This window comes from Triturus cristatus, chromosome 5_1 (genome assembly GCF_964204655.1).
Source record: "Triturus cristatus chromosome 5_1, aTriCri1.1, whole genome shotgun sequence".
In the NCBI taxonomy this organism is placed as follows: domain Eukaryota; kingdom Metazoa; phylum Chordata; class Amphibia; order Caudata; family Salamandridae; genus Triturus; species Triturus cristatus.
In genome coordinates, this window is record NC_140587.1 from 4,121,661 (window position 1) to 4,140,243 (window position 18,583).

The 18,583-nt window shown below is 46.6% G+C and overlaps 1 protein-coding gene across 1 annotated transcript in view; it reads left to right on the top strand.

Moving 5' to 3' along the window:
• The window catches only part of LOC146829916 (butyrophilin subfamily 2 member A1-like), a 67,439-nt gene that overhangs the window by 19,348 nt on the left and 29,508 nt on the right, over positions 1–18,583 (top strand). The window contains exons 3-4 of the mRNA XM_085604187.1: positions 13,176–13,457; positions 15,680–15,793. Coding sequence (XP_085460313.1) covers positions 13,176–13,457; positions 15,680–15,793 — 396 coding nt within the window. The remainder of the gene's footprint in view (positions 1–13,175; positions 13,458–15,679; positions 15,794–18,583) is intronic.

An 18,583-nucleotide genomic window follows, 5' to 3' on the forward strand; every position in this document is an offset into this window, starting at 1 on the left:
TATTTGGGCGTTGCAATGTCCTTAAAATGTTCGTCCTCTCTAAATTCTTATACTTATTCAGATCTATCCCACTATTAATTTCTAACTCCACTTTAATAAGAGCTCAAAGGATTTGTCAAAGGTTTTTATGGGCGTATCGTAAGCCAAGAAGGGCCACCAAATGGATTTGCCTCCCACAGGACCGTGGGGGGTGGTCAGTCCCGAATTTAGTTTACTACTACTGGGCAGCCATGATCTAGCAATTCGCTTTTCCATTATTAGGGGAGACTGCTGAGACACCGCTACATCTGGCACCATCAGTATACTCAATTCCATTAGGAGACACCACAAAAGGAATACTAACACGTATTCTCGAGCCAAGCTATTTAAAAAAAAAACAGATTCAAGGTGGTGTGGGCTTTATTTACGATCTGGCAAAAAGTGCGGCATCATTTTTCCATCCCTAAGCTTAACTATTACACGCCACTAAACGCCACTGGATTACTTCCAGGAATATTTCAAGAGGGTGTAGCCTCCATTTGGGCCTCTCAGGGTCTGAGGGTAATCGGAGACCTCGCTGATTCCGGCTTGATGGCCTCTTTTTCGTTCTTGAAACACAAGTTTAAATTACAGTCTAATCATTTCTTCAAATATCTACAAATTAGAAGTTTTCTTGATAAAAAATTCCTGTCGAACTCAATCCTGTTTGATAAAATTTTAATTGTGCAATTAATCCAAAGGAAAGTAAAAATTGGGACTTTATATCAATCTTTTCTGTTTCAACTCCCAGATGACTTATTCGATCATAATAACAAATGGGCGATTAAATTTGGAGTACCTTGTATCGACTTAAAATTCCCATTGATGTTAGCTAGGACTGCTCTGGTTTCTGGTACTCTTCGCACTCAAAGTTACATGGCTATGTTCAATCTCTATTACACGCCTGCAAAATTAGTCAGATGGGGGACTGTTACTGGGGGTAAAAGTTCATTCTGTGCAAGATGTAAATTTCCATCTGCAGATTCTCTTCATATGTTCTTTGACTGTCCTGAGCTGTCGTTATTTATTAACCAAATTGAAACTTTCCTTATACAGATTACTCAGTCTCCAATTAAAATCTCTGCAGAAATGGTAATTATTGGTTATCAACATTCTACGGCCCCTGAGAGATCAAGACATTTGCACGCTTTCTTGTTTATCGCAATGGCAATGGTTAGACTCTGTATTACCTCCCTCTGGATAAATCCTGAGCCACCTACTTTCTGTCATTGGCAAGCTAGGATGCTGGCCTGGTTCAAATTAGAAACTGCTGTACAAAAGTTTAGAGGAAAGACACGACGTTTAATTGCATCTAAGAACTGGGCTCCTTTTCAAGAATGGTTGGCAAATTAATAACGTACCTCAGTTTATGCATCGTTTTTTATGTATACATCTCTGTATGATCTTGCTTTCAGTTCTTAACCAAATGTATTCTTGTCGTATAATTTTTTTGGGACATCTGTTTGTATGATTATGGTTTCATTTTTAATCCCTCTCCCACCACCACGGGGGGAATTTAATTCAAAAATCAAAATAAAATTAAAAAAAATAAAATAAATAAAAAGTATAATAAACATTGCAATACATATATAAACACTCAGGAAGCAAATGCCAAGAGAACCTAAATGAATAATCAATCAGCAGAGATTAAGCTCTCTTATTGAGTTGACTGGAGCAGTATCCCTGGGTGAATGCCACCCAGGGTATTGCATTGACTGGAGCGGTGCCCGTGGTTGAATGCCACCCAGGGTATTTATTGACTGGAGTGGTGCCCCTGGGTGAATGCCACCCAGCGTATTGATTGACTGGAGCGGTGCCCCTGGTGGAATGCCACCCAGGGTATTGAGTTGACTGGAGCGGTGCCTGTGGTTGAATGCCACCCAGGGAATTGATTGACTGGAGCGGTGCCCCTGGTTGAATGCCACCCAGGGTATTGATTGACTGGAGCGGTGCCCGTGGTTGAATGCCACCCAGGGTATTGATTGACTGGAGCGGTGCCCCTGGTTGAATGCCACCCAGGGTATTTATTGACTGGAGTGGTGCCCCTGGGTGAATGCCACCCAGGGTATTGATTGACTGGAGCGGTGCCCCTGGTGGAATGCCACCCAGGGTATTGAGTTGACTGGAGCGGTGCCCGTGGTTGAATGCCACCCAGGGAATTGATTGACTGGAGCGGTGCCCCTGGTTGAATGCCACCCAGGGTATTGATTGACTGGAGCGGTGCCCGTGGTTGAATGCCACCCAGGGTATTGATTGACTGGAGCGGTGCCCCTGGTTGAATGCCACCCAGGGTATTGATTGACTGGAGCGGTCCCGTGGTTGAATGCCACCCAGGGTATTGATTGACTGGAGCGGTGCCCCTGGATGAATGCCACCCAGGTTATTGATTGACTGGAGTGGTGCCTCTGGTTGAATGCCACCCAGGGTATTGATTGACTGGAGCAGTGCCCCTGGTTGAATGCCACCCAGGGTATTGATTGACTGGAGTGTGTCCCTGGTGGAATGCCACCCAGGGTATTGATTGACCGGAGCAGTTCCCATGGTTGAATCCCACCCAGGGTATTGATTGACCGGAGCGGTGCCCCTGGCTGAATGCCACCCAGGGTATTAATCGACTGGAGCGGTGCCCCTGGTTGAATGCCACCCAGGGTATTAATTGACTGGAGCAGTGCCCGTGGTTCAATGCCACCCAGGGTATTGATTGACTGGAGCGGTGCCACTGGTTGAATGCCACCCAGGGTATTGATTGACTGGAGCGGTGCCCGTGGTTGAATGCCACCCAGGGTATTTATTGACTGGAGTGGTGCCCCTGGGTGAATGCCACCCAGGGTATTGATTGACTGGAGCGGTGCCCCTGGTGGAATGCCACCCAGGGTATTGAGTTGACTGGAGCGGTGCCTGTGGTTGAATGCCACCCAGGGAATTGATTGACTGGAGCGGTGCCCCTGGTTGAATGCCACCCAGGGTATTGATTGACTGGAGCGGTGCCCGTGGTTGAATGCCACCCAGGGTATTGATTGACTGGAGCGGTGCCCCTGGGTGAATGCCACCCAGGGTATTGATTGACTGGAGCGGTGCCCCTGGTGGAATGCCACCCAGGGTATTGAGGTGACTGGAGCGGTGCCTGTGGTTGAATGCCACCCAGGGAATTGATTGACTGGAGCGGTGCCCCTGGTTGAATGCCACCCAGGGTATTGATTGACTGGAGCGGTGCCGTGGTTGAATGCCACCCAGGGTATTGATTGACTGGAGCGGTGCCCCTGGTAGAATGCCACCCAGGGTATTGATTGACTGGAGCGGTGCCCGTGGTTGAATGCCACCCAGGGTATTAATTGACTGGAGCGGTGCCCCTGGGTGAATGCCACCCAGGTTATTGATTGACTGGAGCGGTGCCTCTGGTTGAATGCCACCCAGGGTATTGATTGACTGGAGCAGTGCCCCTGGTTGAATGCCACCCAGGGTATTGATTGACTGGAGCGTGCCCCTGGCGGAATGCCACACAGGGTATTGATTGACCGGAGCAGTTCCCGTGGTTGAATGCCACCCAGGGTATTGATTGCCCGGAGCGGTGCCCCTGGCTGAATGCCACCCAGGGTATTAATCGACTGGAGCGGTGCCCCTGGTTGAATGCCACCCAGGGTATTAATTGACTGGAGCAGTGCCCGTGGTTCAATGCCACCCAGGGTATTGATTGACTGGAGCGGTGCCACTGGTTGAATGCCACCCAGGGTATTGATTGACTGGAGCGGTGCCCGTGGTTGAATGCCACCCAGGGTATTTATTGAATGGAGTTGTGCCCCTGGGTGAATGCCACCCAGGGTATTGATTGACTGGAGCGGTGCCCCTGGTGGAATGCCACACAGGGTATTGAGTTGACTGGAGCGGTGCCCGTGGTTGAATGCTACCCAGGGTTTTGATTGACTGGAGCGGTGCCCCTGGTTGAATGCCACTCAGGGTATTGATTGACTGGAGCGGTGCCCGTGGTTGAATGCCACACAGGGTATTGATTGACTGGAGCGGTGCCCGTGGTTGAATGTCACCCATGGTATTGATTGACTGGAGCAGTGCCCCTGGTTGAATGCCACCCAGGGTATTGATTGACTGGTGCAGTGCCGTGGTTGAATGCCACCCAGGGTATTGATTGACTGGAGCGGTGCCTGTGGTTGAATGCCCCCCAGGGTATTGATTGACTGGAGCGGTGCCCCTGGTGGAATGCCACCCAGGGTATTGATTGACTGGAGCAGTGCCCATGGGTGAATGCCACCCAGGGTATTGAGTTGACTGGCAATTAACATGTTTTGTATATTGCTATTTAAAACGTGTCCAAGTAGTATAGCCAAAAACAGTATTTTTAAAAAGTATCACATAAATGTTTATTATTAATATGATTCTCACAGAATCACGAACAAAATCAATAAAAAAACACAATTCAAAAATGCATTTATACATAGTATAGACATTCAATGTGTTCAACAACAATTAAAAGTAGAGACAAATCTGTGGCCATATGATCATCTTCTACGCGCGTTTCGGCGAAAAGTACGCCTTCGTCAGGAAATGCCACAATTCCTGTTGGTTGGAGAAAATGTGTTTAAAAAGATATTACATGACTAATTTTTTGTTTTTGTATCTTTTACATAAAATTGGCTATAAACTATACACGGACACTTCACATACAGCGAGAATCTGTTATTCTCACCCAAGGATAGAAAGAACAATGATATTAACAATTGAAATAATTGTACGTAAAGAATAATAATGAATATCTTTCTGAGATGTAAATGATGGAACGTCTAGCGAAAGGAAAGGAAAAAGGGGGGGGGGGGGGGAAAGAGAAAAGAAGAAAAAAGGAGGTTGGGAAAAGGTTGTGAGATAAAGAAACAGAGGAAAGGAGCAAAATGAAAAAAAGGAAAAAAAAGGGAAGGAAAGAAAGGGGAGAAAGAGAGAGTTAGAACAGAAGAAGAGACAAGCAGAAAGAAAGAAAGCTAGAAGAAGAGAAGGAAAGAACGAAAGTTAAAGAACAAAAGGGAAGAAAGAAGAAAAATAGGAAAAGAGAGGAAGAAGAAAAAGAAAGGAAAAACAAGAAATAAAGAAAAGTCCAATTGATGAAGAAGGAAGACAAACGAAAAAAGAAGAAAGAAAAAGAGAAAGGACAGAAAAAACAGAGAAAAAGGGGGGGATGTGGAACTGGTTAATGAAGTAGGAGTGTGATGACTGATGTCAAATTAGTTAGTTATTGATGAACGTCATTTAACATAAGTGCTAGCTCTACTCATGAGCCCTGGATGGATAAAGAGCAATGCTTACTTCAAAGTGTAGTCTAGCGTGTAGATAGCAGGTGAAGGATTTTTCTGGAGGTAGTGTTTGACGGTCTGAAATGACCAAGAGACAGGATATAAGGAACTCAGTAATGATGTCCGCTAAAAGCTATGTCATTAGGAGGAGTCTTCCAGTACCTGATAATTGATGTAAAGCCTCTAATCATGGGATTTCACAGAAAATGAAAAGAGCGTTGCCGGGTGTTACAGGTGGTGGTCATGAAGCCTGTGAAAATGATAACATGCTGTTGTAGCGGTATAGAAGGAACTCTGTTGGCAAAATCTAAAAGAGGGTTTTTCTTATTAATGATATATGGATGTGCTTTGTATTTAATATAGTAGAAATACCTGTTCTATCTGCTAGAATGGAATATCACATATGTCGGTCAAAAGGACTTGAATGAACGGAGTGTTCATTCATGGGTTCAAGATATATTCCTGATGCAGCAAAACTATGGAGCAAAAAATCCAAAAAATGTCATTAGAAATAATGCGTGCTTATGATGATCGGGCATTGTGAGAGTTATAGCTGTTTCTTTATTTACCTGTTTTATCCCCGTGTGGACCTGGTAAAGGATTGCCGCAGATGATAATAAGAGTGGAGCCGTATGGATGACGGGCGTCTAATATTAGGGACAAATGTCCTGAAATGAAAGGGACAGGGGAGGGAAAAGGAAAGGGGGGGAAAAAGGGTTAAAATGTAAAATGAGTATATATATGGGGAAGTGTGTATAACGATGGTTAAGTTAAGTTGGTGTTAAGTATTGCGGTTTGACAATGACCACGTTGAAGCAAGGGATCATTATATGCCAACTGCAAATGGGAGTGGTCAGGTAAAAAATGAAGGCTGCGGGATGGATGTACGCAGCTAGTAGATCGTATCAGCGAGTGCGGGGAATGATTACATACCCGTTGCAGAAGGCTGAAGTCAGGTGAAAAATCAAGGCTGGGGGATGGATGTTATGGGCTAATATATTTTATCAGCGAATGCATATGGCATGTAAACATCTACATGGCACATTGGGAGGACAAATTTATACACAATGAAATTGCCCCGTTTTTTGAATCTGTCTCCCACTGGTTCAGATACATTGATGACATCTTCTTTATCTGGACCGGGGGAGAAGATACACTATCTGATTACCTGCAATGGCTTAACCTCACAGATCCCAACTTACGATTCACTGCACATAGCCACACCACCATGGTAGAATTTCTCGACATTCTTATCAAAAACAATTGCGGCCACCTGGAAGTAGACTTACATGTTAAGCCAACAGCGAGAAACACACTTCTACACTTTAAAAGCTTTCACCCTAGAAGTCAAAAAGACAGTATCCCCTTCTCCCAATTCCTAAGAGTTCGCCGCAACTGCACCAACCTCACTGACTTTGATAGACAAGCAGTGGAAATGAAAAAGAAATTTTTAGAGAGAGGATACCCCCACAGACTCATTCGAGAATCGTATAAACGGGCCAGATATTACGATAGGGATCACCTATTAAGACCCAACACACAAGAGGAAAATCACCAACTTGTATGTGTCACCAAGCACTCCACCTTGAACAATAAAATTAAACACATCATTAACACCAACTGGCACATCCTCAACTGTACCATGGACAATCAGAATAAATTAGATAAACCTATTTACGCCTATCGAAAAAACAAAAACCTCAAAGATATTCTGGTCCATTCTAAATTCACTAGCCTTAACTCCCAACCACCATTCATCCAAAAAACTATTAACAACAAAGCCCCCATCAAAGGAACAATAAGATGCTCAAACTGCAAATCCTGCGACTCCATTATTCTTGGAGACACTTTAACCCACAATGGATTTAAAATCCAAGCAACCGACTTATGGAACTGCAAAACCTCCAACGTCATCTACTTGATCCTCTGCCCTTGTCAACTAGGATATGTAGGCGAAACTGGGAGAGCCATACACATCAGAATATCAGAACATCGTTCTGCCATCAAAACTAAGAAACTTCAAGCCCCCTTAGTGAAACATTTCCTACAAGCAGAACACCATCCAGATGACTTACGTTGGTGTATCCTAGAAAAGATCAAAACACCTGACACTCAAGGTGGCACTGCAGTCCGCAAAAAACGCGAAGTATTTTGGATCTTTTCCTTAGACACGTTTCGCAGGGGTCTGAACAGCGACTTGCCGTGGGAAAATGCAATTACCTAATCAGATACACTAGTCATGAAGATACAATACCTTCCATTGATACTCATTCTTCTCTCTCCATATCTGTATTAGTTTCCTCTCACCGACTTTCCCATCCCACAAACCACCCCAGAAACCCCCCCCCCTTCCCCGCCCCCCCCCGCCCTTTCCCCTCCTCCCTGTAACCAACCCCACACATGTTCCCATCCCCCAACAATACGATCAAATATATAATTGTTCAAAAATAATATTTTCCTATTCTGCCTCCAAATAATATATTTACAGTCTGCAGACATCATTCCCAATATATATTTTATTAGACAACTTTCATGTTACTTTTTATTTAATTCCATACAATCATCCGGCACATTATAAATGAAACTGCACCCAGATACAGATCCACATTAAAAAGATTCCAAGAGATGACATCTATCGATCTGCATGCATTAATACATACAGGGCCGCTGTTTACATACCGGGTCTGGCTTTCCGCGGTGGCCCTGTTATTTTCTCGTACATGTACCTTTAACTAATCCACAGTTTAGTTTTAACGTCATAACCAACCCCGAAACAAGTTATTCCCCCACCCACTCACGACCCACGCAGCACTCCCAGTTAGCAACGTCCTATCAGATTCTCCTACCTTCACTATTTAAACGAACGCGAATCCCGCCATCCTCGCTTATCGGCATCATCCTCAGCTGAGCAAACGTCCACACAGAAGGAATCGGCACCTCATCACGCCGCAGACCAGGTAAAGACCTTTTCCAGCGCTTTGTAGTTTAACGAACAATCCATTTATTTCTCGAAAACTGTTGAATTATTTACATGCCATATGCATTCGCTGATAAAATATATTAGCCCATAACATCCATCCCCCAGCCTTGATTTTTCACCTGACTTCAGCCTTCTGCAACGGGTATGTAATCATTCCCCGCACTCGCTGATACGATCTACTAGCTGCGTACATCCATCCCGCAGCCTTCATTTTTTACCTGACCACTCCCATTTGCAGTTGGCATATAATGATCCCTTGCTTCAACGTGGTCATTGTCAAACCGCAATACTTAACACCAACTTAACTTAACCATCGTTATACACACTTCCCCATATATATACTCATTTTACATTTTAACCCTTTTTCCCCCCCCTTTCCTTTTCCCTCCCCTGTCCCTTTCATTTCAGGACATTTGTCCCTAATATTAGACGCCCGTCATCCATACGGCTCCACTCTTATTATCATCTGCGGCAATCCTTTACCAGGTCCACACGGGGATAAAACAGGTAAATAAAGAAACAGCTATAACTCTCACAATGCCCGATCATCATAAGCACGCATTATTTCTAATGACATTTTTTGGATTTTTTGCTCCATAGTTTTGCTGCATCAGGAATATATCTTGAACCCATGAATGAACACTCCGTTCATTCAAGTCCTTTTGACCGACATATGTGATATTCCATTCTAGCAGATAGAACAGGTATTTCTACTATATTAAATACAAAGCACATCCATATATCATTAATAAGAAAAACCCTCTTTTAGATTTTGCCAACAGAGTTCCTTCTATACCGCTACAACAGCATGTTATCATTTTCACAGGCTTCATGACCACCACCTGTAACACCCGGCAACGCTCTTTTCATTTTCTGTGAAATCCCATGATTAGAGGCTTTACATCAATTATCAGGTACTGGAAGACTCCTCCTAATGACATAGCTTTTAGCGGACATCATTACTGAGTTCCTTATATCCTGTCTCTTGGTCATTTCAGACCGTCAAACACTACCTCCAGAAAAATCCTTCACCTGCTATCTACACGCTAGACTACACTTTGAAGTAAGCATTGCTCTTTATCCATCCAGGGCTCATGAGTAGAGCTAGCACTTATGTTAAATGACGTTCATCAATAACTAACCAATTTGACATCAGTCATCACACTCCTACTTCATTAACCAGTTCCACATCCCCCCCTTTTTCTCTGTTTTTTCTGTCCTTTCTCTTTTTCTTTCTTCTTTTTTCGTTTGTCTTCCTTCTTCATCAATTGGACTTTTCTTTATTTCTTGTTTTTCCTTTCTTTTTCTTCTTCCTCTCTTTTCCTATTTTTCTTCTTTCTTCCCTTTTGTTCTTTAACTTTCGTTCTTTCCTTCTCTTCTTCTAGCTTTCTTTCTTTCTGCTTGTCTCTTCTTCTGTTCTAACTCTCTCTTTCTCCCCTTTCTTTCCTTCCCTTTTTTTTCCTTTTTTTCATTTTGCTCCTTTCCTCTGTTTCTTTATCTCACAACCTTTTCCCAACCTCCTTTTTTCTTCTTTTCTCTTTCCCCCCCTTTTTCCTTTTCTTTCGCTAGACGTTCCATCATTTACATCTCAGAAAGATATTCATTATTATTCTTTACGTACAATTATTTCAATTGTTAATATCATTGTTCTTTCTATCCTTGGGTGAGAATAACAGATTCTCGCTGTATGTGAAGTGTCCGTGTATAGTTTATAGCCAATTTTATGTAAAAGATACAAAAACAAAAAATTAGTCATGTAATATCTTTTTAAACACATTTTCTCCAACCAACAGGAATTGTGGCATTTCCTGACGAAGGCGTACTTTTCGCCGAAACGCGCGTAGAAGATGATCATATGGCCACAGATTTGTCTCTACTTTTAATTGTTGTTGAACACATTGAATGTCTATACTATGTATAAATGCATTTTTGAATTGTGTTTTTTTATTGATTTTGTTCGTGATTCTGTGAGAATCATATTAATAATAAACATTTATGTGATACTTTTTAAAAATACTGTTTTTGGCTATACTACTTGGACACGTTTTAAATAGCAATATACAAAACATGTTAATTGCCTAGGAAGTTATATTTGCACTGTGTTATACCCTGTCCTAGGAATTACATTCCATCTCCTCTTGTTCAGGGGGTCCCTGTTACCCACATAATATTGAGTTGACTGGAGCAGTGTCCTTGGGTGAATGCTACCCAGGCTCGCTCTGAGTTCTGGAGACGAGTGTTCCTGCACCCGGAACTACAGGTAGCCTGAGATTCCTCTACTGTCATCATCATGTCTCTTTCCAATAACTTTAGGAATTTGGGCCCGATTATGAGTTTGGCGGTGTAGGAGAGGGGCAACAAGCCACCCCCCCGCTCCAAAAACCACCAAACTCCACCGCCGACAGCCCGCTGCATAACAAGTTGTAATCTGGGAGGGAAGTCCTGTGGCAGCTGGCTCACGGTGATGCCTTTCAAAGGCTCATAGTAGAGCCTTAGAAAGGCAGCGCTGTGGGACCCCCACAGCACATTCCAGCACAACATGGACTGTGCAGGAACTGGGGGTTCAGAAAGATAGTGGGGCACACCATCTGCCCCCCTGCATGCACCCCCTTGCACGGAGGCACCATGGGGGCCCTATAGGGCTTTGTTAGTTTCCTCACCGCCACCCTTTTCATGGTGGACTCGTGCCCACGAAACGGAGGGCAGTGAGGAAACTCATAAGATGCTTGGTGGTGCAGTATACGGACGCCTGCATATTGTGGCCTCAGACCGCTGCAAGACCACCAGAGATCCGTGATCCCTGGCGGTAGCTGCAGTCCTATGGCGGTCGGACCGCCAAAGCCATAATACGGCAGTCGGACAGCCGGCTCCGCCACTGTGGGTCTGCTGTCAATCGGGCTTAAGCCTTTTTTTCCACTACAGGTTCCCAAAGGAAAACATAGTAGAGGCAGAGACTCTCCAGAATCTGCTGCTTCCAAATGGAATCCCTACCCTCTCCCTGTCCTATCAGAATCCAGCCAGTTCCAACTTAGGAAAGCTTTAAAAACCTGCCTGGACACCATAAAGTAGTAAGGCCCATAACCTGAGAGTCTGGTCTCCGGGCTGTATATGGACACCATACAGTAAAAGGGGCTTTAACCTGAGAGTCTGGTCTCTGGGCTATATATGGACACCGTACAGTAGAAGGGGCCATAAACTGAGAGTCTGGTCTCTGGGCTCTATATGGACACCATGCTATAGAAGGGGTCATAACCTGAGAGTCTGGTCGCTGGGCTCTATAAGGACACCATGCTATAGAAGGGGTCATAACCTGAGAGTCTGGTCTCTGGGCTCTATATGGACACCGTACAGTAGAAGGGGCCATAACCTGAGAGTCTGGTCTCTGGGCTCTATATGGACACCATGCTATAGCAGGGGTCATAACCTGAGAGTCTGGTCTCCGGGCTGTATATGGACACCATACAGTAAAAGGGGCTTTAACCTGAGAGTCTGGTCTCCTGGCCATATATGGACACCATGCTATAGAAGGGGTCATAACCTGAGAGTCTGGTCTCCTGGCCGTATATGGACACCATGCTATAGAAGGGGTCATAACCTGAGAGTCTGGTCTCCTGGCCGTATATGGACACCATGCTATAGAAGGGGTCATAACCTGAGAGTCTGGTCTCCGGGCTCTATATGGACACCATGCTATAGAAGGGGTCATAACCTGAGAGTCTGGTCTCCGGGCTCTATATGGACACCATGCTATAGAAGGGGTCATAACCTGAGAGTCTGGTCTCTGGGCTCTATATGGACACCATGCTATAGAAGGAGTCATAACCTGAGAGTCTGGTCTCCGGGCTCTATATGGACACCATGCTATAGAAGGGGTCATAACCTGAGAGTCTGGTCTCCGGGCTCTATATGGACACCATGCTATAGAAGGGGTCATAACCTGAGAGTCTGGTCTCCGGGCTCTATATGGACACTGTGCTATAGAAGGGGTCATAACCTGAGAGTCTGGTCTCCGAGCTCTATATGGACACCATGCTATAGAAGCGGTCATAACCTGAGAGTCTGGTCTCCGGGCTCTATATGGACACTGTGCTATAGAAGGGGTCATAACCTGAGAGTCTGGTCTCCGGGCTCTATATGGACACCGTACAGTAAAAGATAGTGGAAGAGAAATAGAGGGGGACAAAGCTAGATGCTGCGTCAAACCTACATTATGTTTTTTTCTGAAGCTCGCATTGTATGAAATTTGTAACATTTACTTGAAGTTTTGCATTTTTCAATGCTTCATGCTGAAAGAGTCTTGTAAATACATGATCTCACTTTTTTTTGCCCTTGCATGATAACAGTCGCCCGGGACACTGTCAGACCTCATCTGCTCCAAAAGTGTAATTTTGTGAGATGTTCGTGTAATTTCACGAGTGTTTCACCACCAGCTCCCTTACTGAGGGTGTTTCAGGAGCAGAAAAGGAGCAGGTGATGATGGACAAGAATCCAAGGGTCCTTCTAGATGCATTTGCCCCTTGGCCTGAATCCCGTTGTGGGTCACTTGGTCCCCCTTAGTCTTGGCACGAAGGGAATCGCAGTTGTTCTTGGAGGGATGCCCATGACATGGGGGTGAATTCTTCGCTGTCTGTTGGTGTCTGTGGCAGGCACGGGGTACTGGGCGTTGATGTGGCTGGTGTTGAACGGTAGATTATGGAGGTCATGGAAACACTTTAAATATCTCCATCAATATATATTTGAAAATTGCATCAGGCAGGCATGTCCATACTGGGTCCGCCTCATATCCTTATTCCGTTATGTGAAACTGCTGCTTCCATCACTTAGTGATGTGCAACCACTGACTGAATATGACTGAGTTTCTTTGCTTTCCTTCCACCTTGAAGGCTTCGGATCCATCCCCCACATCCACGTTGATCACTATGACGATGGAGGGATCCGGGTCGCGTGTAAATCTTCAGGTTGGTATCCAGAGCCGGAAGCCCTGTGGCAGGATGTGAACAAGAAATCCTTGCCACCGCTCACCGAGACATGGACTGCAGATGAAGACGGCTTGTTGTACGGGGCCATCACCATCGTCATGAAATCAAAATCCAACCGGAATGTGTCCTGTTTGATGAGGAACCGCCTCACTCAGCAGGAACACGGCGTGCACATCTCCATGGCGGGTAAGTCTTCAGGAAGGGACATACACACCTGATCTGGTCCTAGATTTAGTGACTGATAGAGGGTCGCGAAGTTCTGATATGACCACAGTGTCGAGGGTGGTTCGATGGGTTTGGAGGGGTGGTGGGCGAGCTCTGAACACTGGCCTTTGGACTCCAGAATTGACAAAGATTTGAAGATTGAACTCTAGAAGAGTTCTTACTCTTTTTCATGGATTCATGAATTGTTGTCGTGAGTGAGCCTATTGTCTACTACAAACTCTTCCTGTGAGTGGGATCGGTTGGAAGGGGTGGTTCTCAGAAGGCTTCTGTCGCTCCCACCAGGCACCCTGGTCCAGGGTATAAGGAGGGAGCTGAACCTATCCTCCTGGTTGTTGTTTAATAAACTCTCAGTCAACTTTGAAGCAGCAAAGGTCTCTAAACTTTCTTGAGATGAGATCCAAGGCAATGAGACGAGGTGAGCAAGGGAAGTAAGGAACAGAGTAAGGGACTTTAGAATCTACGCTCAGAACACGGTACAATCGTAGCCTGCTCCCCCTTTCATAGCAAACAGGTTTTAAAAGAGTCTGTGGCAAAGGCTGCTGGGTTGTTTTGCTTTAAAATGTGACAATCTTGAGAAAACCTCTTTTATTTTTTTCCATTTAATTCCAACTTTGCTTCTGTGCTGCACTATGCTATCCAAAAACAACAATTGATGGACAGAATGCAGAACAATGTCATACATTCACCCCAGTACAGAGATCTGGGCCTAAATCCATCGTTTTGTTGCTCACCATTCCATTCCAGTTTGAACCCTGCCATATGCAAATCAGTCTTGACCCTGTGCCTCATGGGAACAGTCCAGCCTGAACTGCCAAGCCAGGTCCTCCCTGGACTTGAAACAAGCATCCTAGGATCAGTTTCGGGGTTTCACCCCTCTTCAGCCAGGATAGCTTGATTCCAGTGGCATGGAGAGCATGTGACTCACGTCTGAGCATACCCGTCCCACTCAGGGTGACAAATGCAAAACCAACAATTGATGGACAGAATGCAGAACAATGTCATACATTCACCCCAGTACAGAGATCTGGACCTAAATCCATCGTTTTTTTGCTCACCATGCCATTCCAGTTTGAACCCAGCCATATGCAAATCAGTCTTGACCCTGTGCCTCATGGGAACAGTCCAGCCCGAACTGCCAAGCCAGGTCCTCTCTGGACTGGAAACAAACATCCTAGGACCGGTTTCGGGGTTTCACCCCTCTTCAGCCAGGATAGCTTGATTCCAGTGGCATGGAGAGCACAGGACTCACGTCTGAGCATACCCGTCCCACTCGGGGTGACAAATGCAAAAACAACAATTGATGGACAGGCAGGACATGACATGACATGACAGGAGAAATGTCGCTAAGCGACATTTCTTCTATCATCAAGCCCCACGCTATGAAGCATAGAGGCAAGAAAAGTAGCGATAACCCCTGTTATCGCTACTTTCCTTACGCCTGCTTCAGGACTGACTTAGCCATGATATCCTATGTAAGGTGGATATCATGGCTAAGTATGTGAGTCCCTATCAACAAGCCAACATGAGATTATCGCTGGGTTTCCAGCGATAATCTCATGTTTGGCAGTTAGCGCTAGGATTTTTATCGCTTTTGAGATAAGCGTTGCTAATAGCACGCTATCTCAGCAATAAAAATCCACGCTAGCCGGCGATAATTATCCTAGCGCTAAGTGCGCTTAGCCATATTTATCGCCGGTTGTTGTTGATATGCCCCGTAGTGAGCTTGCGCTGCTCCCCTGCATGGCCAGGCCCCTAATATTGTCCCAGGCTCCTGTGTAATGCTCATTCCACCCGGCCAGGCCCCTAATACCCTCCAAGGCCCCATGCGATTCTCCTCTCATGTGCCCTGTGCTTATATATTTTCCACCCCCGTGCAATGCTCCTCCCACCTGGGAGAGCCCCCGCACAGGCTCTCGCCACCCACCTTCTCAGACCAGGTGGTGTGTGGGGACAGAATCATTATAAACATTTGGATCTGGACCTGGGTTGTAATCCTCCTTGCTAGAAGGTTACGGCTTACAATATGTTGAATATTGAGGATAACATGCTTCATTCTGTTCTCTTAATGTGCAGGCATTTACTCCCAGTTACTAATACAATGTGGGGAATTATCTCTTTTATTCTCTTTTGCTCTTGAGCATGAATTTAAATTCTGTGGAGTAATCTATTTTCTCTCCTAACAGACGAATACTTCTCAGTTTCTGCACCAATGGTGGGGCTGATTGTGGGTGTGATCGCTCTGATGGGGGTCCTTGTCCCTGTCAGTTACTTTATCAGAAAATATCGCAAGGAGAACGGTGAGTGGCTCTGAGCATCCAGTGACATGGAGTGGGGGAAGCAGCTGTCATCTGCCCACATCCCATAGGAGATGTTGCAACTCACTGACCCGCTGTCAGAGTTGTGGTCTCTCCTTGTGCAAGCGATGGCTGCAAACTGAAGGATTTCACTTAGGAGAAGCTGATCAACCCCACGAACCTAGCGTCCAGTACACCAGTACCTCGGATGAACCCCTTGAACCTAGCGTCCAGTACACCAGTGCAGCGGGTGAACCCCTTGAACCTAGCGTCCAGTACACCAGTACCTCGGATGAACCCCTTGAACCTAGCGTCCAGTACACCAGTGCAGCGGGTGAACCCCTTGAACCTAGCGTCCAGTACATCAGTGCAGCGAGTGAACCCCTTGAACCTAGCATCCAGTACATCAGTGCAGCGAGCGAACCCCTTGAACCTAGCGCCCAGTACACCAGTGCAGCGGGTGAACCCCTTGAACCTAGCGTCCAGTACACCAGTGCAGCGGGTGAACCCCTTGAACCTAGCGTCCAGTACATCAGTGCAGCGAGTGAACCCCTTGAACCTAGCGCCCAGTACACCAGTGCAGCGGGTGAACCCCTTGAACCTAGCGTCCAGTACACCCGTGCAGCGGGTGAACCCCTTGAACCTAGCGTCCAGTACATCAGTGCAGCGAGTGAACCCCTTGAACCTAGCATCCAGTACATCAGTGCAGCGAGCGAACCCCTTGAACCTAGCGCCCAGTACACCAGTGCAGCGGGTGAACCCCTTGAACCTAGCGTCCAGTACACCAGTGCAGCGGGTGAACCCCTTGAACCTAGCGTCCAGTACATCAGTGCAGCGAGTGAACCCCTTGAACCTAGCGCCCAGTACACCAGTGCAGCGGGTGAACCCCTTGAACCTAGCGTCCAGTACACCCGTGCAGCGGGTGAACCCCTTGAACCTAGCGTCCAGTACATCAGTGCAGCGAGTGAACCCCTTGAACCTAGCGCCCAGTACACCAGTGCAGCGGGTGAACCCCTTGAACCTAGCGTCGAGTACATCAGTGCAGCGGGTGAACCCCTTGAACCTAGCGTCCAGTACACCAGTGCAGCGGGTGAACCCCTTGAACCTAGCATCCAGTACATCAGTGCAGCGAGTAAACCCCTTGAACCTAGCGCCCAGTACACAAGTGCAGCGGGTGAACCCCTTGAACCTAGCGTCCAGTACACCAGTGCAGCGGGTGAACCCCTTGAACCTAGCGTCCAGTACACCAGTGCAGCGGCTGAACCCCTTGAACCTAGCGTCCAGTACACCAGTGCAGCGGGTGAACCCCTTGAACCTAGCATCCAGTACATCAGTGCAGCGAGTAAACCCCTTGAACCTAGCGCCCAGTACACCAGTGCAGCAGGTGAACCCCTTGAACCTAGCGTCGAGTACATCAGTGCAGCGGGTGAACCCCTTGAACCTAGCGTCCAGTACACCAGTGCAGCGGGTGAACACCTTGAACCTAGCGTCGAGTACATCAGTGCAGCGGGTGAACCCCTTGAACCTACCGTCGAGCACATCAGTGCAGCGGGTGAACCCCTTGAACCTAGCATCCAGTACACCAGTGCAGCGGGTGAACCCTTTGAACCTAGCGTTGAGTACATCTGTGCAGCGGGTGAACCCCTTGAACCTAGCGTCCAGTACATCAGTGCAGCGTGTGAACCTTTGAATCTAGCGTCCAGTACATCAGTGCAGTTGACCAACCCCTTGAACATAGCATCCAGTACACCAGTGCAGCGTGTGAACCCTTTAAACCTAGCGTCCAGTACATCAGTGCAGCGAGTTAACCTTTGAACCTAGTGTCCAGTACATCAGTGCAGCGAGTTAACCTTTGAACCTAGCGTCCAGTACATCAGTGCAGCGGGTGAACCCCTTGAACCTAGCGTCGAGTACATCAGTGCAGCGGGTGAACCCCTTGAACCTAGCGTCCAGTACACCAGTGCAGCGGGTGAACCCCTTGAACCTAGCATCCAGTACATCAGTGCAGCGAGTAAACCCCTTGAACCTAGCGCCCAGTACACCAGTGCAGCGGGTGAACCCCTTGAACCTAGCGTCCAGTACACCAGTGCAGCGGGTGAACCCCTTGAACCTAGCGTCCAGTACACCAGTGCAGCGGCTGAACCCCTTGAACCTAGCGTCCAGTACACCAGTGCAGCGGGTGAACCCCTTGAACCTAGCATCCAGTACATCAGTGCAGCGAGTAAACCCCTTGAACCTAGCGCCCAGTACACCAGTGCAGCGGGTGAACCCCTTGAACCTAGCGTCGAGTACATCAGTGCAGCGGGTGAACCCCTTGAACCTAGCGTCCAGTACACCAGTGCAGCGGGTGAACACCTTGAACCTAGCGTCGAGTACATCAGTGCAGCGGGTGAACCCCTTGAACCTACCGTCGAGTACATCAGTGCAGCGGGTGAACCCCTTGAACCTAGCATCCAGTACACCAGTGCAGCGGCTTAACCCCTTGTTTAGGAGAATAGGATCTGCTTACTATGGTTCTCCCACTTTTTGCTGGTGTTTTACTGTTTTTCAACCTTAGTCTGGCTGGGGCCCTGCTATCCAGGACCCAAGCCTAGCTGCTTCCTCTCTAAATTGATTGCATGTACATTAGGTACATTCCAGATTGGTTACTGGGTTACTCTTGTGAGTCCCTAGGGGGGTAGTATTCCAAAGGGTTTGACACCAAACACGACATGTTTTGATGCAGCCATCCCAAAGTTAGCATTTACCGCGAGGTTATAATGCACTTAAGAGTATATGGTATGGGTGCATCAC